At 39.9% G+C, this 22,698-nt stretch overlaps 1 protein-coding gene across 3 annotated transcripts; it reads right to left on the reverse strand.

The window, feature by feature from the left end:
* Window positions 1-612: 612 nt before the first annotated feature.
* LOC118820209 (polyunsaturated fatty acid lipoxygenase ALOX15B-like) lies at window positions 613-22,237 on the reverse strand. Of its 3 annotated transcripts, none has more exons than XM_036588398.1 (15): window positions 22,182-22,237; window positions 15,303-15,436; window positions 13,783-13,993; window positions 13,537-13,618; window positions 11,959-12,081; window positions 11,781-11,878; window positions 11,532-11,701; window positions 11,308-11,451; window positions 9,818-10,021; window positions 5,365-5,451; window positions 5,107-5,279; window positions 3,400-3,521; window positions 2,810-2,910; window positions 2,551-2,721; window positions 613-1,152 (listed from the first exon to the last, which is right to left on the reverse strand). In XM_036588398.1, the coding sequence occupies exons 2-15, from the start codon at window positions 15,426-15,428 to the stop codon at window positions 973-975; spliced, it is 1,992 nt and encodes a 663-aa protein (XP_036444291.1). In that variant the 5' UTR covers window positions 15,429-15,436; window positions 22,182-22,237; the 3' UTR covers window positions 613-972. The 3 variants fall into 3 exon arrangements, with proteins under 3 accessions (XP_036444291.1, XP_036444292.1, XP_036444290.1); XM_036588399.1 differs by lacking the exon at window positions 22,182-22,237 and adding an exon at window positions 20,965-20,986; XM_036588397.1 differs by lacking the exon at window positions 22,182-22,237 and having other exon boundaries at window positions 15,303-15,559.
* Between the last annotated feature and the right edge of the window lie 461 nt (window positions 22,238-22,698).

The raw sequence follows: 22,698 nt of genomic DNA on the forward strand, positions 1-22,698 counted from the left end.
GCTTTAGTACAGTACGCTTCACTTTACTTAGAGCGGACAAATACGACTTATGAGCTCTTATAATTTGTTATGATCAGTACTTATAATGTATTATGTTAACAATTCATAATGCACAATAAGCATGGCTATAGTATATAATGCATATTTATAAATATTTATAGCCATGTTTATAATGCCTTATGAATGCATGTGTTTATAGATGCTTACAAAGGTGACATTCATAAAAAGTGTTACCGATACATTTTGTTTGTTTGTTTGTCTACAATAAAAATGTACAGGTCAAACCCACCTGGACTGAACAGAACAGGTGACCCCAGTTACCTGCTTTTCAGGAGCTCCTTATTCTAGAGGATCATAGACTTTTTCCCAGCAGTTACGTTGATTATTTAAGCCATTGTTCTTCAATTAAACTCTGGTTTTGTAAAATGTGGTGTGTTATTTGTCAAATAAACCATCTATTATTTCCTCACCATGACGTACCTGAGGGTGACATTTTAGGAGCAACTCAGACAGAATTCCAATTCCAAAGGGTGCACAAACTTTTTCACACCCTTGAGTCTGGCCAACTGCAGTTAGATGGTTGAAAGTTCACAGCAAATAACATTTGTTTTATTTCATATATGGTAGAAATCAGTAGCACGGGTTCACATTCTGGGAGCTGTTATAAGAAACCACAAGACTGTACAGCGACGTTCATGGATTTTATTGCTTGTTTGTTGTTATACTTATATTGGATAGAACAGCATCTATATTGGAAAATCATAGGAAAGGATAGAGCACCCACCACCTTTTACACAATATTTATTTTGCCTTCTCTTTCCCCATATTCACTAATTTTCATCTACATTTATTTTTTACAAAAAAACTATTAGATCAAAAATCAATTGATTTATTAGGCTGGCATGCAAAATCCTGATTGTATTAAAGTGTAACTGTGCCAGAGTAACTCGTTACTGCCCTCCTCTGTTCACTCTAAAGGGCAACACTGTTATCCACATTGGCTGGCTTCAAGTAATCGTATGGCATTTTGAGATCGCTGTTCCTGGCGTCAATCTCACTGGTAAGTTTGCGGAGGTCTTCTTGAAATTCTGAAATGTGCCGACGGGCTTCGTCATCACCGAACAGATCCTCTGTATAGACCCCCAGCGGATACTGCAGGACACACAGAAACACAGAGCCATCAGAGATTATTTCCTCTTTACAGAGGATACAAAACAACAACATGAACAACATTATCAGTATGAAAGCTGGCATATATCATAAATAAAATTGAGTGAGTTATTGGCCGAAGGTTGAAGTATAACCCCACCTCCAGTGTATTACTTCGATTATACCACCATTTTTACCAGTTATTCCAGTTATTTTATAATTAGATTTTAACTTCATTCTCACACAAAAACAAAACAACAAGACAAAACAGCTGCGATGTGGCGCTGCAGCATGTAAGTGCCGTGAAAATCAGGACAAGCCAAATGTAGCTGTTGATTAAACTGTGAAGAGTTACCAGATCATTGGTAGTTATAATTTTAGAATAGGAAGCCTTTAGTTTTTGTTATGTCAGTCAGAAAAGACCTCCTTAAAGTCTGTGTAAAGCAGAAATAAACATGTGACTATGCTGACTGCGCCTTTCATATTCGCCAGAATATAACCACTGCACCATTTAAGGTGGAATGAGAAAATTCGAATACAAAGCTGACGGAGCAGGACAATTTGAACAAGAAGCTGGCGAATAGGATGCCAACTTCAGCTTCGTACTAACGTTAGCATATCCATTAGCTTGCTAGGTTGGGCAGCAAAGCCTCTCTTGGATTGAAACGAAGCCACTAATAGCACTTCAGCTGATGCAAATACACAGCTTTATTGGACTGTACAGCCAAACATGTTTGAGCCAACAGAGCCAGATACCAATCTGATGCCAGAGGGCACTGACCTACCTGAGAACCAACCTCATTCCTCTCAGTCTGCGATGGAATGATCATATTTTTCTCTCATTTATGCACGTTAGCAACATCTATTACTGACTAGCATAACCTAGCAAAATAAACTTAGGCTGGGAGAAGCACTGATGCTAATGCATCATTTATCGAGTATGAATGTGTCCCAAACGACTATTTCTTAGCTGTATTATTCATTGTTCGGCTGCAGGATCCTGTATTTAAACTCCTACATAGTTCACTATGTAGGGAGCAGGGAGTCGTTGGAGATTCAGCCCCAGCGTGAGAAGAGGCCGCCGCTGGATTGGTGCTAAATAAGACTTGATTTGGTATTCCTTTTCTTTGCCATTATACTGTTAGGGGAGGGGTCATGCTAAATGGCTCCAGTGCATCATCAAGACATTATTTCAGTCCCTGCCCAAAAAAAATCCTGAACACAAAAATGATGAAAAACAGTTTAAGGTCTAACTCCACAATCCGATACTCCATAGTTCAGTCATTATACATGTTTACAGCAGTTATTTTCGAACATGTATAATGTGTTTCTAAACAAATCTCTCAATTTACCTTTAACGGACTTTAAAACTGCCCTATGTTAAGATTTATTTATACTCACATGGTCAAAAGATTTCTTGCTCAGCAGGAACAGAACGGCCAGTCCGTGAATGGTGGTGGTGACATCAGGAAGAGTTTGCAAGAAGGTCGTCTCTGTGGATTCTCCTTTCTTCTTGGGGGGAGGGAGTCTGAGGGAGGTGGGCAGGTTGGGCATCCATCCTCCAAAGTCAAACTGAACCAGCAAAGAGAGAATCCAGATCAGCTTACAGAGCACATTTAGACAAAACTGACTGAGAAAGAATCTGGATTTGACCGAAAACCTGGCTGTTGTTGGCGGCAGCGTGTTGAGCAGACACTGTGAAGATCACCATGGTGACGAACTTGACAACCTCTTCCACTTTGCTGAAAGAGCGGGGGATTCCTGAAGCAGTGCAGACAGAGAAGTTTGGGATAAGTTAATAGTATGAATTCTTTCTTCAGGTTAAAGCTCACTTTGTTTGCTCTTAAATACCCTGTGCATATATTACTGACTGATCTACTAATCACTGCACGATTAGTTACCAATTGTTTGAATGAGTTTTGATTAATAGGTCATGCAAACATTGAGAACATATACCGATCAGGCATAACATTCTGACCCCCTCCTTGTTTCTATGCTCATTGTCCATTTTATCAGCTCCACTTACTATATAGGTGCACTTTGTAGTTCTACAGTTACAGACTGTAGTCCATCTGTTTCTCTGATACTTTGTTAGCCCCCTTTTACCCTGTTCTTCAGTGGTCAGGACCCAACAAAGTATGCAGAGAAACAGATGGACTACAGTCTGTAATTGTAGAACTACAAAGCATGAAAATCTGTATTTTACATTTTCTGTCAGGTGCAGTCACACTGCTGAAAAATAAAACATACCAGTCTCGTCTTTCTTCAGGAATCCGTACTCAAATATGTCACTGATCCATTTCTGTAACTCAGGGTCTTCTTTCACGTCGCCATCAGTTTTATAGTAACAAGTCAACACTCCTCTCACGAACCTAAAACATACATGAGTGACATCACACAACAGATATTTGCATATTTTAGGCCTAATTCTAAACCACCTGAACAAAGCAGATCACATCACCTCTTGTATTTCTTACTTTCAGTAATTCAGTAATGTAGGGTTTCATCACAGACATCCAGTGAGAGCGACAGTGGCTGCATGTTCCAGACATTGAATGTATATTGCATATGTATCAGACTTTAGATTGTGTTCTGATCTATTTAAATTCAGTGCATTAATAGAGACAGTAATAAGCTAAATATACAAAATCATCATTTATAGGGTTCTTCTATTGGGAGGTTTTTGTCCTGAACCCTAACCACTAAATTTACACTTGTGAAAATATTGCTTTAATTTTCCTTTGATTTAGATTTATCATAGGTTTCATTTTTAAATTAAAAAAAGTTTATTTAAAATATTGCTGTCCTGTGTTTTCATGTCACTACCGAAACACAGAGTGGAGCCTTATTTTAGCCCCTCCCCTCCATTTAGAGCAGGAAGTGAGGCTGCATCCCTGTCCCTCAGGGCCACATGGTGAGCAGTTAGATCTCATTGTTTTGAAGTAAATGTGTTGCAAAGTCTGAAAATCAGTGTGGAACATTAAGAATCATCATATTTTAAGCATTTAAGTAAACTTTTTAGTGTTAGAATTTAGTATTTTAGAATTTAGTGTGTGACAGCTATTCAAAGCTGTGTTTGCTGGTCATGTGCTGGCTAGAGTTTTTGAGTTCTGCTCAAAATAAGCTTAAATTCTCTGTACCAAAAGTCACTACTGAAACATTTAGTGAAGTTTGGCTAGTTTTATGATTTGTTGCTTTTTGAACTCCTCTCAAGCCCGCCCTTACAGAAATAAGTATATTTTATTGTGTAAACTTAAGTAAAGTTCAAGTATATTTCCCAAGTATACTTTATGTAATAAATATATTAATATCAATGTACTAGTAATTTACTTGTAAGTGTACTATTTCAGTACTTCTTGGGACTAAATTGGCCCACTTTTTAGTTTATACTTTGAAGAATTCCACAAGTAAAATTATATATATCCATTGGCCTGACTACATGTCTTTGGACTGTTGGAGGAAACCCACACAGACATGGAAAGAACATGCAAACTCCACAAAGAAAGAACCCTGGTGACCCGGCCAGGGAATCGAACCTGGGATCTTCGTCCTGTTAGGGGACAGTGCTACCCACTGTGCCACCTTATACACTGTTACTTTATACTCACTAATACTTTTCTTAAGTACATCTCAATCAAAAGCTCAAGTGTATTTTCTGTATACTTGTAAGTATAAGCCAAGTATACCTCAGTATAATTTTGTTTAGTATATCTCTGATAAGGACATAAAAGTATACTGAAAGCATACTCACTTATTTTTTAGTTCAAAAGAAGTAGCATACTTGATTAACCCCGCAACCTTCTGTCTGTTTACCTGCTACAACTGCGGTGCCTCGAAATTAATCCCACCTGCAAATTATTTTGTAGATCTTGTAGGACTTTGCACCACAAAAGCTACCTTGGCAGAATAGAAATCGGAGTGCTTTTATTTAATCTCATTTCATCTTATTTACTGTACTTGTGGATGATGTCCCAGAACTTCAGGCCATCGTCTCTGTAGTAGTAGTTGGGGATATTCTCCAGACCTCTCTCCTTGATATTGTCCGGCAGACAGAGAGAGCTGTAGGTCAGGGAGGAGACTGCCCTCGGCAGAAAAGTGTTGACCGCGTCATCACGCCCTATGGCAGTGTGCTGAGTGGTAGAAACAAACAACATGAGCATGTCTTAACGAGCACTACAATATTATTCAGATTATATTTTTAATGGATTTGTATACCCTCTTGAAAATCCCATCTTCTGAGATCAACAAATGTCTGGCCATGATGTTAATGTGGAAAGTGTAGCGAGTGTGGGGCATCAGGAGCTGAAAGTGAGAAGCAGCATCAGCATTAATGTACTGAATTATTCGTGCATATTAAAACATACAGAAAAGCATCATCTATAATTCCAATCAAAGCAAGTGTTACATAGCCGACTCTCAATTTCAATACCATTTAGACATACTCTCAACTTGTTTGTTTGATGAACTCTTGGAGAAGTGAAGGACAAATCAAACTAAAGTAAAAATAAAAGTGGACTTTAGCAGAACAGTGCAGGAAATCATTGCAATCTGATCAATTTCTGTATTCAAACCCAAAGAAGTGCAGATAAAACAGTTTATTTATTTATTTTTCCATTTTCCTTTAAGCTTCGATTACTAGGCACAGAAAATGAAGATAAATCAAAACAAATAAGAATAAAATAATAAACTATAGATGGATAATATGGAAAAATAACTCAATTAAAATACAAATACGTACCAAAGAAAAGTAATTAGAAATTAAAAGTTAAAAATAACTAAAACAAACAATGTTGGTTTTAAGACTACTAAGCAGTTTGTTCCAGGTTAGTGGTGCACTGTAGTTAAACCTAGTTTTTTCTATATTTGGTAAAAAAGTGAGAACTTTCAACTTTTTTAAAAAACAGTCTAGAGTAATTTTGTCTATGTTTGATGATGTCCCCGTATCATGATGCTCCCGCCTTCGTACTTCACTGTGAGTGTTCTTGGGATTAGATGCTCAACACTTTGTTCCAAATTTCTAAACTGTCTAAATACTTGTTTCCAATTTTTAGACGGCATCTCTACCCTTCTTTTTTAGTAGAGAAGTTTAGTGTGAGGTGTAGGAACAGAGAGGATTGCTTATTGTTCTCTGTGTAACAGTTGTTCCTGCTGCTTTCAGGTCCTGCAACTCTTTTTGAGTCACTGTTGGCTTCGCTCTTGTCTTCCTTATCATTATTCGACCCCCAAAGAGGTGCACAGATTAGTTGTGGTTCCACAAAATAATTATTTAACCATTTATTGAACAGATTGTAGTGAAAGAGATGTTTAGGGTCTTTGTTTATGATCTGTAGCTTTTTCCATTAGTTTTCCATGGGCTGGAAGTTAGGGAACCAGCCTTGCAACCACAAGGTCACCGGTTCGATCCCCTGAGCCGAGAGTAAATGACTGAAGGGCCCTTGAGCAAGACACCCAACCCCCAACTGCTCCCCGGGCGCTGCGGATAGGGCTGCCCACCACTCCAGGCAAGTGTGCTCACTGCCCCCTAGTGTGTGTGTGTTCACTAGTGTGTATGTGGTGTTTCACTGCACGGATAGGTTAGATTGTGTGACCAATAAAGGTCACTTAATCTTAATGTTCTCTCTGAGAACTTTATTAAGCTCCTTCACCCTCAACATGATTGCTTGTTATGTGAACTCTTCCCAACCAGGGGTAACATCTATTATATTGAGAGACTGCAATTTGCACGAGTACAATGTTTGCTTGCTTATGAATAGACAGCATTTGCAAAACCTGGAAAAATTGTCCAGCCACCATGTTGTTGACGTTCCTTCAGTATAATGTGAGACAAACAGTGAATGCCAGTATGACTTCCAAATCAAGATATCAAGAAAAAGTGTTTGATCGGAATCAATACCAAATCAATAAGTTATCTGTGAGTCCTGGTTGTTCATTATCACTCACGATAACGTATCCGGACATCTAGAATTACTTCAAATACTGCATCCGCATACACATTGCAGGAGCTAAAAGCATAAAAATGATATAATTATTCGACCTGTGGAAGTGTCAGCGATATACCATCAACTACACCATCAAATGCCACTGTAATCACAACAGTGAGGACTAGCTTTGTATATGGGTTTGATGGGGTTAATCAGTGTTAGCTTGTCATTTCCATAAGTTATGTGAGTTCTCATGTTCATGTTCTGAACCTCATGTTCTGATGTTCTCTCAACTGCATAAAGAGATAACAAAGGTCAGTTACTGTCAGTTATCAGTCATGAACACTTCTCAACACTCGGAAATGATCACAACCACATTATTCATCCTTCCCCTACCTATGACAAAATGACAAGAGCAGACTTTGTTATAGGAAAATACATCATATGGCCAAATGTATGTGGACATTTCACCATCACACCTATGTGAGCTTGTCCCATTTCAAAATCATGGGCATCCATATTGATTTCCCCCTCTTTGCAGCTATAACAGCCTCCACTCTTCTGGGAAGCTACCCACAAGATTTTGGAGAGTGTCTGTGGGGAGTTTTTGTCCATTCAGTCTAAAGAGCATTTGTGGGGTCAGACACTGATGTTGGGCGAGAGGGTCTGGCTCACAATCTCCATTCTAGTTCATCCCAAAGATGTTCAGTGGGGTTGAGGTCAGGGCTCTGTGATGTGCCACTGGAGTTCCTCCACACCAAACTGGTCACTCCATGCCTTTATGGAGCTGCTTTGTGCTCAGGGGCTCAGTCACGCTGGACCAGGAAAGGCTCTTCCCCAAACTGTTCCACAAAGCTGGAAGTATATAATTGTGTAAAATGTCTTTGTGCTGTAGCATCAACATCACCCTTCACTGGAACTGAGAGACCCAAACCCTGAAAAAACATTATCCAGCCCATCATCCCTCCTCCACCAAACTTTACTGTTGGCTCTGCATTCTGGTAGGTAACGTTCTCCTGACATCCGCCAAACCCAGATTCATCATCAGACTGACAGATAGTGAAGCTGATTCATCACTCCAGAGAACACATTTCCACTGCTCCAGAGTCCAGTGGCGGCGCTTTACACCCCTCCAGCCGACACTTGGCATTGCGCATAGTGATCTTAGGTTTATGTGCAGCTGCTCAGCCATGGAAACTCATATCAACACACAGTGCTTGTGCTGATGTTACTTTAAGATGCAGTTTGGAACTCTCTAGTGAGTGGTGCAACAGAGGATATGCAATTTTTACATGCTACACGCTTTAGCACTTGGTGGCCCCACTAAATGACTGCTGCTTTGTGGCTGAGCTGTTGTTGCTCCCAGATGCTTCCATTTCACAATAATAGCACCAGTTGATGGGGCAGATCTAGAAGTTTAGAAATGTCACAAACTGACTTGTGCCAAAGTCACTGAGCTCTTCAGTGTGACCCATTCTACTGCCAGTGTTTGTCTATGGAGGCTGCTTGGAAATGTGCTTGATTTTATATGCCTGTTAGCAATGGGTGTGGCTGAAAGGGTAACACTTTCTTTTACAGTCCCCTAAGTTCTAGGTATTAACCAAGTAAGTGTGGGGTACAAACTCCAAAGTACTTGGTAATTATTTTAGGTGACAAGATGGTAAGTAGCAGGATAGTCTAAATTAATTATACTGAAATGTCTCACAGGTTCTAGGTATTACCCAGGTAAGTGTGAAGTATAAACTCCAAAGAACTAGGTAATTATTTTAGGTGAGAAAATATTAAGCACCAGGATAGTCTAAATGAATTACTATGAAACGTCTCACAGGTTCTAGATCAGGCATGTGGGCCTTGTGTTTGACACATGGGTACTAGATTATCAATATTAGAGGGAATGTATCTGTGTGTTATAATGTATTTACCTGGAACTTCAAAAGAATAAACAGGATCTGAGTAGGAGCTCAGGTCACTCAAATCTGTAGAGTCTTAAATACTATGTGTCTGTCTTACCTAGATACAAAACTGAATCTGAACTGTAAAAGAAAGCAGGGACTCTTTCTATAGTTTTACTGGGTTCTTATCACAAAGGTCAGAAAAGCTGCCACTTGTTATGCAACTGTAAACAGACTGTAAAAGAAAACAGGATTCGTCACATTAGTAATACCTGTTTATTAAAACCTTTTGACAACTCTGTATTTTGACACAATAGTTCCTGTACATTACAGTGTACAATATTGTACAAGAATGTACACCTTGCTCTTTAGTTCTTTTCACATAATTTATTTAGACTATCCTGGTACTTACCATCTTATTACTTAAAATAATTACCCAGTACTTTGGAATTTATACCTTACCCTTAGCTGGGTTATACCTAGAACCTGTGAGACATTTCAGTATAATTCATTTAGACTACTCTGCTACTTACCATCTTGTCACCTAAAATAATTACCTAACACTTTGGCGAACTTAGGGGACTGTAAAAGAAAGCATTACCGCTGAAAGACCTGAACTCAATAATTAAGAGGGATGTTCATATACTTTTGAAATTATACTGTAACTGTCATGTCAATCAAATGCTCTACATACTTTTTAGTTCTCATTAATAAGTACAATGTCAGACATTATAAGTGTAAATTTGAAGTAGCTATATGCACTGCAAAGCTGCAAATCTTACTGCATTAGGAGGACAACTTCCATTCTTACAGACTTTTACAGAAACCTGGCACAAACATTAGTGACGCGCTCACCTTGAACAGTGGATGGGCTGAAGGCAGGTTGCGCAGTGTTGCAAGAGAGAAAACCTCAGCCAGCAGGTGTGTTCGCAGCAGATGGAAGTTCAGCTCGTGTTCATGGAATTCCGCGCTCCTCACAAAAGTCTTCGCCAGGAGCCAATCCCATTTGGAGTCAGTGGGAAGAAAGATGGGATTCTCCTCGCTGGGCTCCTGGTACAACTGCAGGGAACATGTTTAACAGCTGAACTGTAAAGGGTTGATATCCCAGACACTGATTTAATCTACAGCCCCGTTTCCAAAAAAGTTGGGATGCTGTGCAAAATGTAAATAAAAACAGAATGCAATGATGTGCAAATCATAATAATTTTTACTTTATTATTTTTTGTAAAATATATGCCCATTTTGAATCTCATGCCAGCAACACATTTCAAAAACAAAGTTGTGTAGTGCTAAAAAAAAAAAACTGTGGTTAATTGTCAAGACCTCTGTAACATGATTGGGTATAAAAAAAGCATCCTAGAGAGGTTGAGTCTTTCAGAGGTAAAGATCAGGAGGGGTTCACCACTCTGTGAAAGACTGCAAGGACAAAAACTGCAACAGTTCAAAAATATTGTTTCTGAACATAAAAATAGCAAACGTGGGGACTTTACCATTATTCATCATAATATCATTAAAAGCCTCCAAAGAATCCGAAGAAATCTCTGTATATAAGGGACAAGGCTGAAAACCAGTATTGGCAGGCCATGATCTTCAGGCCCTCAGGCCTGAACAATATATAAACAGGATCCAGAAACACTGCCGCCTTCTCTGGGCCCAAGATGATTTAAGATAGACTGGGGCGAAGTTGAAAATTGTCCTGTGGTCCTGTGTTGAAATTCTTTTTAGAAATCATTGACACTGTGTCCCCTGGGCTAAAGACCACTCAGTTTGTTATCAGTGCACAGTTCAAAAGCCAGTATTCATGATGGTATTGGGGGGCATTAGTGCACATGGCATGGGTGATGGGCACATCTGAGAAGGCACCATTAATGTGGAACAATGTTTACAGGTTTTGGCAACATATGCTGCCATCCAGACGACGTCTTTTTCAGGGAAGGCCTTGATTATTTCAACAAGAGAATATCAAACCACATTCTGCATGTATTACAACAGCACGGCTCACTAGTAAAAGAGTCTGGGTGCTAAACTGGCCTGCCTGGAGTCTAGATAATCAGTATTTTATTGGTGATATTTCCATCACTGTGGTGATGGCTGACGGGTCGGAGTTACTATGTAGAAAAACAGGTGGTGATACTGCACCAGAGGAGGTGCTCAAGAGCAATGAATCTCATAGATCTCAAGCCAACCAATTATTATTCATGCCAACCAAGAGGGCTCAACCCGTCTGTACTAGAATCATGTGGTCGGAGCTCTGTTTGGTTTCTCTGTTGAGTTTTTAAGTTATAAAGGGGCTTCAAGGTGAAATCTTTCTGAATCATTCTTTAAGAAAACTACACCAGACTTACCTGAATCGCTAAGGGAATTAGGTTCCCCTTAGGCGTGCTATAGAGTAAGCAGAGAGGAGCGGTCAGACTCTGCCTTCTATCGTTGATCATATTTCCTTCAAACCCGCTCAGTCTTTTATAGTCACAGAGGAAGATGTTCCCTTCCTGATAGAACAGAGATGAGAATCACAGCATGCCTAAGAGAGAACGCTGGTCAAGTGTATTAATTTGGATCAGCACTCTACCTTCATTTCACTGTCTAAATGGCGTCGTCCCAAAGACGACTTGACCATGTCATCCGTGACTGGGAAGTTGTGGGGCAGCTTGGAGCAACGCTCAATCAACAGAGGGTTCAGTCCATTCAGGAACTGATAGCCAAAGAATTTATCAGACTTCCAGTGCTGCCTGACATATTCTATGAGAACACATATATGAGAACATGCTGGACCTCTTACAGCCATTAGTTCAGCATTTCTAACTTTTGAGAGAAATACCTTTAGGTGTCGGGTACCAGAGGAATGAATGAAGTTGTTCTAGTGACTCCCATGACTCCGAGCCGACCATAAAGCTTTGAACCTTCAACTCCGCCAGTCTGAGAAACAGAATATCAAAACATTGTACATGATTCATTAATAGCCTCAGATTATTGATCACTAATGATGTGGAACTTACACTGCCAGTGCGTTGAATTTCATCTCTATGTTTTTGGTGAAAGAGAACCTGGCCTCATGAGGCAGATCAGATGGTGTTTCAGCATCAATAATATAAGGTAACTTATGGTGATATTTCTTCCATCTGCAGAACAGATATGGTCAAGTTGTAATTTCTCAATATGACTTGTACACATTAGAAGGAAATGTCATTCTTCAGGCCCCAAACACAGGAATACAAGATGTTATTTGACATGGATTTGAGTTCACGTAAATTACCCAGCCAAGCAGTGACTTTAGATCTCATTTTTCAGGCCCCAAACACCCAACAGCAGAATATTACACAGAACGAAAAAGTCAGCCAGGGAAAACAACAGCACTGTGAGAGCTGTAAAGAAAAACCTAAAAACAACAGTCACTGACACCACCAACGGCCTCCACAGGGCAGAGATTAAGGTATCACAATCCACTGTTGGAAGAAGACTTCAAAAGCAGAAATATAGGCCATAACATTCATCAGCAGTAAGAGTCAGCAGACCAGATTGGAATTTGATGAGCCACAAAGTCCCAAAGCGTGGAGAAAGACAGGATTTACTGATGATCCCAAACATACAAGCTCATTAGTCAAGCATGGTGGAGGTAGTGTCATGGCTTGGGCGTGCATGGCTACTTTTGGAATGGGGCCATTAATGTTTATAGATAATGTAACTCTTGATGGTAGCAGCTGAATGAAGAAAGATTCTGTCTGCCAATTTACAGAGAAATCTATCCACTTTGAGAATTGAGAGGAACATCATCATGCAGCAAGCCAACACAACAAAAGACTTAACCCAACTGAGCAGTATTTCATCCCCTGAAGAGGAGACTGAAACCCTCCAAAACAAATAGCAACTGAAAGAATCTGTAGTTAAAAGCTGGAAAACCATCACAAAAGAAGAATACAACAGTTTGGTGATGTCAGTAGGTCATCAGCTCGATGCAGTTATTATAAGCAAGGAATATGCAACCAAAGTTTAAGCAGAATTTACTTTAACTATCTGTTCCTACACTTTTGTTCACCTAAAAATTGGGTGGTCTGACATCAACAGTGCTATGTTTTGAATTGTTTACCACATCTAGATTAAATTTCAGGAATTAACATCTGAAATTCTGATCTATCATCTCATGTTCATATTGGATCCCAAAACCAAACGTCTTCAGTGTGTAGCAAATACAAAAGAACTAGTTTTGCTGTTCCAATACTCTTAGAGGAGACTGCAATTAGGCAAGCCTGAGTTAAATTCAGAGTCTTGAAAGAAGATGCTAATCGGTCTGCACTCCCACAGGACTGGACCAGTGTGACCCAACTCAATATCTTGCAGCGTGGGACTAATTTTCACTGTTGTGCACGGGAGCAGGATGAAACATGGGTGAAGAGAAATCTTGCAAATGGGCATGTGCAGGCCAAAACATTTCGGTAGCAGGTGAGAGCAGGACAAATGATTCCGATTTTCTGCAGGAGCAGGCGGAAGCGGGATGAACAAACAGTCCTGCGTAGACCTCTACCTGGAAGGAGCACAGTCTAGCAGCCCTGCCTTAAACCACCATTATATTTACTTACTTGAAGTCTCGCTGCATCACTGCAAGCTCCTGGTACCTTTGGCGTAAAAGTGCGGCGTTTGTTTCCTCGTTTCTAAGTGTTGCTACACAGAAAATGTAATTTAAAAATTAATCAACAAAATGTGATTTGATTTGCACACTGTATGTGCTTTAATCTGGATTACTTAAAATGATTTGCTCTAATTTATAAAACTTCTGTTTTATGGAAATTGTGATACATCAGTCATGGATTAGAAATTGTACCAACCTTTGTCATTCCTGAGGCTCACAACTGGCTTTTTGCTGTTCAGCCACTGGTAACATGGGAAGTGGACTTTCTCACCTTCAGGTGTGGTCACCACGAGTTTGGCACAGAACCACTCCTGGAAGACATACTTGAATCCGCTCGGCTTGGCTTTCAATTCAACTAGCAGGAGGGTACCAACACTTTTTGTACAGGAAACATTGGATGTATATACCTGTTGGCACAACATGCTATAGTTTCAGTGATACAAATACCATTAAAGAGGACCTGTTGTGTTCATTTCAATGTCTGTAGTTATATTTTTGGGGTCTAGAATAGATTTGCATGCTTCATTGTTTGAAACACATTCTTTTTTTCATACTGTACATCTCTATTCACCCTCTGTCTGAAATGCTCTTTTAGAGCTCCTGTGTCTTTAAGCCCCACATCCCAATGAGCTCAGTGTGCTCTGATTGGTTAGCTCGCCCATTCTGTTCTGATTGTTTAACCGCAGAGCAGCGTCCTGCTACAGGTTCCGCCCCCTCATACCGCTGTGACTGTTCTTGCAACGGTGTCAGTTCTGCCGTGTCAGTTTGAGCCAGAATCCGATCCTGAAAGTCGGGTAGAACAAGCTGGTAAAACCGATCCACTTTTGCAAGCTAGGCTGGAGCTGGACCTTCCAGAGTAGGAAGTTTTTACTTCTTGTGTGAGGGCATGCCAAGCTTACTGGTAGGTGGGCAGTAAGGACTGTGTTATGAGATTTTATTATCTTGTAACAAAGGAAAAGCGCTGATATTCCAACAAGGTGTTTCAAGCAGCTGAGAAAAGTGGTTTCTGTGGGAGAGAGTTTCTCCCTCTGACCATTTATGTCTCTGACCGTGTGTGTCAGTGTGATGATTTACCCATGCACTCTTTCCTCAAGGAAGCTCTGTATTATTTGTAGTTATTATCCGATACCTGGTTTATCTAATCAATACTTTTTAATATGTTAAAACAGGTGTTAGTGATGGAATTTAATAAATCCATGTGATGGCTGGAGGTGTCCAAGAGAAATATGGAACTATGTTCTTACTCATTACTTTTTACTGTATTTATGTTTATTTGCATTTATGTTAATTATATACTGTGTTTTACTGCCTTGATAAATGATTTTAAATGATGTACATGTCCTAGCAGCTGTGTTATTATAGCAGTTATGGGGTCATTTTTTTTATATGATATCCATAATGTGATTCAATTAATGTGTTAATGTGTTGGGGAAAGTATAAGGGTTACATTTAACGGTGTGAAGCACCACCTGCTGTTTGTCTCAGGCAAGTCTTCGGTATTAGACAGTCAGTCGGGCAGTCAGTGGCTCAGTAAGAGGCAGTGAGTCTCACTTTTTTACTCTCAATGCCAGGCTATTTTGGAGCATTTTTATTGGTTTATTCATCATGAAATTTTCACACAATTTCAAATGACACGTTTAAATGATGCAGAAAAGTAAAAATAAAACAAAAATGCAGATGCATGTTTTTCTTTAGACATAAGACTTTAAAACTTACCGATGAAAGTGAGAAAGTGTGGAGAATCTGAGGTTCACTCTCACCGTTCGTCCCAATGAGCCTGATGGAGATCTCCTCTAGGGTGAAGACAGTTGTACTGTGTACTTCAACTGTGTATTCCACCATGATTAACTCTACAGTGAAATATTTAGTGTGAGATAACATTAAAATAAATTACACGTGTGAAATTTCTGTAACTGATAATCCAACACCTCTATTTATGTTTACACATAATTAAATATTACTAACACTACATATCCCAGCATTCCACACTCCAAACTGTATCACATCAACATTTGTGGTGAACAAATTTTTACATTCTGAGTTTACAGCATGCCAGCGTCAAACAAGATGACTGCCTTTTACTAACATTGTTGCTCAGTGTTTTGGAGCAAATCTGATCATGTAGTATTTGAACTGGGATATTTTCCCTTCTTTCCTAAAATGTTTAGTGATATAAAAATGTCAACATGTAAACAAACCTTTAAAACTAGGCTAACTATGCGTAGTTTGTTATTTATATATATACATATATAATATAGCTATGCCATCATTTGAGATAACAGAATTTTTATATCAAAACTTGTCAGTTTAAGTATCTTTTCAGAAATTGTTAGATGAACTCAAGGGGCAGCAACATGCCTCTCTTTTACTGCCCTGTTGTGGCTCCACAGCTGAATTAGATTTGTAGGTAAAAATAAAATAATCCTCCTTTACAGTAAAATAAAGCTCTGCTGATCGTTCAACACAGTTTAACAATAAATGGTCTTAAACTCTGGAGTTAATGTAGAACTGCTAATTCACCGTTTAACCCTGAAGATCAGCACAGACTGCTGGTCACCATAGTAACACAGACAACAGTCTCGCCTAGCTAGTAGCTAACGAAACGGCAAAGAGAGAGATTTAAGATGAACATCTATAATTTGGAGCTAAATGGACTTATTTGCATTTCTAAGCACTCAGCTGGTTTTCAGATACGTTTAATCTGCAATAAAAAAAAACTGTCAAACACTAAAAAGTTGCAAAGCTTCTTATTTGCCAGAATTTTTCCCATTCCACCTTAAATGGTGCAATGGTTACATTGTGGTGCCTGAGGCACCATTTAAGGTGGAACAGGGAAAAATTTAAACAAGAAGCTGGTGAATGAGAAGCAACTTCAGTCTCATCAAAACCAAACGCTGAGAGACATTTTACAAAAAACTATTCCACTTTTTCTTTTTCCTGCTGGAGATGCAAGAAAACCAGCTATAGCTGAGCTGAAGCTTAAAGCAAAGTCTAAAAGCAAAGTCTGCTTTTTCATTTATATTAAATTTGTTAGTCTATACTAGTACATTAACACTACTGAGACATATTTACAGCTAGGATGGTAAAATGGCTCCCAAGGTGGTTTGATTTTTGTTGAAAGGACAAAATGGCTCTTCTTAACATTTGGGTTGCCGACCCCTAGCCTAGCACATCTGTGGGCTAAAAATACAAGAATTCCGATGGTGGCTCTTTCTGTGGCTTATTACTGTGCAAAAATAAAAGGTTAGTAAAGGCATTTTTTTTTTATTATTATTGATTTTCTCCCCGTTTGGATTCATGAAAAATGCTAACACTTTAATAGCTAGTAAGACAGGCCTTGGAATATTTTGTTCAGGACCTCACCTGTAGCAGTAAAATTAGCTAGTAAGGCTGCTTGAACTGCTGTAACATCCAGGCAACCTGCTAGGCCTCCTCCGGCCACTAGGAGGGGCAGGAGAGCTGGGAATTAATATTTAGGGCTGAACCATAGCAGCTGTGGGCACCCTACTTAAGGGGTGCTCACACATCACTCGGCTCTCAGTCTTGAGTTGACTCTGCTACGAGCACGTTGCTCTGACTCAGGTGCTAATCCTGGTACCTGTCAGTTTTGAGTCTTTACATTTCTCTAGTCGTTCTCCAGCATAATTATAAAGAATCTCATGAGTATTCCAGGGGCGGCACGGTGGCGCAGTGGGTAGCGCTGTTGCCTCACAGCAAGAATGGCCTGGGTTCGATTCCCAGCCAGGTGACCAGGGTCATTTCTGTGTGGAGTTTGCCTGTTCTCCCCGTGTCTGCGTGGGTTTCCTCCGGATACTCCGGTTTCCTCCCACAGTCCAAAAACATGCAGTCAGGCTGATTGGACATGCTAAATTGCCCCTAGGTGTGTGTGTGTGAATGTGTATGTCTGTCTGTCTGCCCTGCGATGGACTGGCGACCTGTCCAGGGTGTATCCTGCCTTCCGCCCAATGACAGCTGGGATAGGCTCCAGCACCCCACTGCGACCCAGAAGGATAAGCGGTTTAGATGATGGATGGATGGATGAGTATTCCTCGATCTCTGTGTTTAGGGAGAGTCGACAGAAATTAAAGAAGGGAATTTTTGAGTTCAGTCTTGAGGGTTCTTAGTTTCGTTCATCCTTGTAAGCCTTTAAGTTTGCACACCCATTATCCCCTTTGGTAGCATGTGCATAGTACGCTGGTCTGGCAACATGGTGATTAAGGGTTTGATCCCCAGTCACTTTCCTTATTTTTTGCTTTTGCCTCCTTTACTTCACTCCTTGTCTAATTTGTTTTTCCCCAGCTCTTAGTCTCTTTCATTGTTATTTTTCTGAATTGCATTTCCCCCGGCTCCTCAGTTGTTCTGCGCTTGAGGCCAACCTCTACTGCTCACCAGGTGGTTTGTCCCTTAGCACTCCTGACTACTAACACAAGGGTTGTGTGTTCATTTCTCGCTCAGGGCGAACCCCCTGGTGTGTAAAAGCAAAATGGACTCAGCAGAGCAATCTCAGCAGAAGCAGTTACGAAGCACTCTAGCCAATCAGGATGTGGCTATTGGTAGCCATGAACAAGTCCTGCAGCAAGTATTGAACCAGCTGCAGGGCTTAGCTGGGGCTTGTTCAAGCCCAGTCATAGGAAACACCGGCCATAGCTCCCCCTCCTGAGGTTTCATCAGCCCAACCACCTAGCTATAGAGCTGAACCTATCCTACTCACTCCTAAGCATTATAATGGTGAACCTGGGCATTGGAGGGGATTCCTCCTACAATGCAAATTAGCATTTGAACAACAGCCCTTGAGATTCCTCAATAAATGAAGTAGTGGTCTTCATCTTACTGCTTACCGATCAGGCCCTGGGCGACCCTGGGTTGGGAGAATGACCATACCACATGTTCCTTCTCAGAACTGTTAATGGTAGCTATGCGTCACACTTTCATCCAGTCTGTGGAGGAGTGCTTGGGTCCTGTCTCTTTCATCTTAGGGAGAGCAAGCGCTCAGTGGTGAATTACACTATTGAGTTCTGTACTCTGGCCACTGAGAATGTAAAAGCCCTAAGGGCTCTTACATTGAGGTTCCTGCACCAGTCCCAACCCTGTCTGTTTCCTCTACCAGCCCTGACCCGACCAAAGTCCCTGCTGAGTACTATGACTTAGCAGAGGTGTTTAGTAAAGGCAGTGCCCAGATATTGCCTCCACACAGATCATATGACTGTGCAATCAATCTCCTGTCTGGCATGACTCTTTCTTGGGGAAAGCTATTTTCCATTTTGGGGCCTGAGAAAGCAGCCATGGAAGAGTATATCAAGGAGGCACTAGCTCTGGGCTTTATTTGCCCCTCCTCCTCTCCAACAGGAGAAGGGTTTCTCTTGGTAGGGAGGAAGGACGATAGCCTTCGACTCTGCATAGATTACAGGAGACTTCCTTTCTGCCTCTGATAACCTCGGCCTATGAGGCACTGCAGCAGACATCCATCTTCACTAAGTTGGACCTGCGCAGTGCTTATAATCTAATTTGAGTTCACGAGGGAGACGAGTGGAAGACAGTGTTCATCACGCCCCGTGGCCATTATGAGTACCTTGTAATGCCATTCGGGTTGATGAATGCTCCAGCTGTCTTCCAACATTTTATAAACAAGGTCCTCCATGAAGCCCTTGATCACTACGTGTTCAGCTATCTTGATGACATCCTCATCTACAGTCATTCTGTAGATGAGCATGTAGTTCACATTCGCTGGATACTCCAGCTTTTACTTGAGAATGACCTCTATGGGATGCTGGAGAAGTCCATCTTCCATCCACACCCACTGAAAATTCAGGCCATCACTAAGTGGCCTTAACCCAGGTCAGTTTGTCTATTTCAAAGCTTTTTGGGCTTTGCCAGCTTTTTCCATAGGTTCATATGAAATTTTAGCATGGTAGCCACCCCACTAACCACCCTAACCAAGAAGGGCACAGAGTGTTTTCTGTGGACCATGGAATCCCAGAAGACTTTCCTTTTGACCTCTGTTTTGATACTGCGACTCCCCAACCCAACCATACCGTTTATAGTAGAGGTTGATGCTTCTGATCTAGACATGGGGGGGGGGCTTGTCATATTTGTTTTTTTCCAGCTCTTAGTCTCTTTTGTTTTATTTTCCTGAGTTGCATTACCCCCCGCTCCTCAGTTGCCCTGTGCTCGAGGCCATCCTCTATTGTTTGCCAGGCCGTTCATCCCCTACCGCTCCCAACTACTAACACAAGGGTTGTGAGTTTGATTCTTGCTCAGGGTGAACCCCTTGGTGCATAACAACTGCAAGGTTCTGAGAAAAAAATCCAGCTGTATTCAGCCTGTGATATTTACTTCACCTTTTTCTAATATGTTTGTCATATAATATTTGGGTAAAATAGCTGGTAGTTAAATGGTGAAAAATATTGTAGATTAATAAAGTACGGTCTTATCCAGTATTTATCTGTTTATTATCTGTAAACTAAACTGACTCTGGGCTGTAACAGAAAGCAGTGGTTCTTACTGTGGTTCTACTGGTTTCTTACTGCTTGTTTTTTCTTTGGTCTGTCATAATACTCCATATACCTCACTCGCTATGCTGAGGTGTTTCTGATTTACTTTTCTGCTTAACTATGAAATTATAGTGAAATTTAGTGTATGTTTGTAATTACCACCTTATTGCCCCTAATAATTGAGATGTTTCAGTATGAGTCTTTTATCAGAGTAATATCTAGAACCTATAACTTAGTTAAACTGTCTTGGTACTTACCATCAAATAATTACACAGTAATATGTTGTGTATGGTTCTTTATAGTACCCAAAAGGGTTCTTCTATTGTTGCAAGCTTATATCTTAACAATAGCACAATGCTCTTTGGTGCTATATATAGCCATATGTAGCACATTCTTCATCAATCTGAATAACACTTTCATGAAGCTAAGAGCCCTTTATTCATACAAAGTGTTCTTTATAGAAACATTGTCTTTCCTAAAGAACCGTTGAAGAACCATCTTTTTAAAGAGTGTCCTTTTGCCGGTAAATAAAGTTCCAGATAATAACAACTCATTTTGCATTTTACAAAATATCCCAACTTTTCCAGAACTGGGGTTTGTAAATTACTGTTATGCAACAGTGTCTGACAGCAACTAGTGATAAAAAGAAACCAGATACTCAAGTAATTTTGTGCTTAAATTATTGTAAAATTCATCTTTTCACTTCCAAAATTAGACATAGCAAGTTAAAAATAAAACTTTAGTTCCTCTTCTAACTTTTGACCCATGATGACTGAAAACATTTAATGAGTGATTAAAGTGTAATGACTTCAGGACTTTACTAATAATTAAAGAATTATTACTGTATTAATGACATATAAACAGTGAATGTAAATGTATTGACTCACCCCTCACTTTTTCACTGAAACCACTGTCAATCATCAAGACTAGACAGTCTATATGAGTAAAGGGGGTGGACAAGGGGCGTGGCTCATAGACACACCCACACTCAGTGGACTGGAACAGTTTATGAATTGTAGAGGTTGATGTTTGGGGGGTTTATTCTGTTAGAGGGCAACAATGCAGGAGCTGAAAAAGTTCTAGTGGAGAACTTTTATTAACCTGAAACAAACCAGCCTGTGTAGGACTGAATTCGAGCTCTGTAGAACCCAGAACATTATGCAGAGAAAACTTCAAAAGTAGAATCAAATCTTGGAAAATCATGTCAAACTGGAAAATATATCAAGCCTCTCCAAAGAAAAATGTGTCTTTCTTTTTTTTCCATTTTTTCTATGTCATTTGAAGTCGGTAGCACCAGTTTGGATTTTTATATTTTATTTATTTTTTTATTTTCTTAATTTTAAAAATCACTGTTTAAGTGAACGCTGTATTTTCATTACAGTGAGTAGAAAACAGCTGGATGTGCAGGCTAAGCTTCAAAAAGGGAAAGTCTATGTGGAGATAGATGCCAGTTCTGAGTCCCAAAGCAGCCTAATAATGTTTTTTATTTCTTACATTAAAAAGGCATCCATCATAATAATGAAGCTTTTATCAACCATTATTCTCCTGCTCAATGTGGGTTTCAGTGTTAAATCTCAGTGTGCGATTTTAGGTGTGACACAATTAGTTACCATGCCACATATCAACAATCTAATTGGTCGCTGCTCAGCTAATTTGCATTCGAAGTGAAAAATGAAAAATGGCAAGTCAAATAGCATGACCTCATCGGTCATGTTACTCTGCTTAAACTTTCAGTGTCCCCAAATTAAAACACCTTCCTTACATTTAAGTGAAGAAAGGTTTTGCCCTCTCCTGTAGAGATGCCATTTTGTTTTCAGTGTTTTTGGTTTGGACACAATGATTTATGTCCCATTACAGAAGAGTCAAATGTATTTCACATGTGAAGAGTGCAAAACATAATGCGTGACCACGTGACATGAAATGGCAAGTATTTCCATAATTGGACAAAATTTTCTCATTTAATAACCCTTTTTTTCCCACACGTATGTGAAATGTGCAAAAAATGTGTTTATTCTGTAAGGGTGCATCACTTGTAATAAATTCACTTGCTATGTTCAAAGAACAGATCAATTAAGAAAAGTGGGCAGTAGTGAATTAAACTTACCTGAAGATGCTGAAGCTTGTGAGTGTGAGACCTCTGCTGACAGGTTGCAGAGAAAAGGAAATGGAAACTATTGAATTTTGCCTTCTTTATGTGCTCCATCACAAGGGGGTGTGTCCAAAATTAATTCAAACAGCCCAGTCTTTTGAAATAGTCATTTGAGCTGGCAGGGCTCTTTTGCGAGTTCTTTTTTAGTTAACTTGAACCAACCTAGTCAGGATAACCTCTCAATAACCTCTCATTTAAAGGAGGACTATGTAATATTTACTGTACTAAATAATAAAATGACCATGATCTGTCACAGATTAAAGAAACATGCTAAGTTGAAATGCTGGCTTCTCAGACAGCAGTGCTAAAACCAGTATGTTCTCCTTTGTAATTTTTGTTGCAGTCTGGAAAGTTTCACCCACTGCCCATTTCCCAGGTCCATTTTGACACCCAGGCAACTACAGAGTGCTGCAGCCATGGAAGCAAGCAAACTCACAACAGAGATGATGTTAGATTTTCTGTAATTATATGA

The sequence above is a fragment of the Colossoma macropomum genome, unplaced genomic scaffold (genome assembly GCF_904425465.1).
Source record: "Colossoma macropomum unplaced genomic scaffold, Colossoma_macropomum, whole genome shotgun sequence".
Classification (NCBI taxonomy): domain Eukaryota; kingdom Metazoa; phylum Chordata; class Actinopteri; order Characiformes; family Serrasalmidae; genus Colossoma; species Colossoma macropomum.

Coding starts and splice junctions, on each gene's coding strand:
- LOC118820209 (XM_036588397.1), bottom strand. CDS start 15,467: ATGTTATCTCACACTAAATATTTCACTGTAGAGTTAATCATGGTGGAA. Junction 11,702..11,780: donor CTGGTACCCGACACCTAAAG/GTATTTCTCTCA, acceptor GTGTTCTCATAG/AATATGTCAGGCAGCACTGG. Junction 5,452..9,817: donor CAGCCCATCCACTGTTCAAG/GTGAGCGCGTCA, acceptor TCTCACTTTCAG/CTCCTGATGCCCCACACTCG.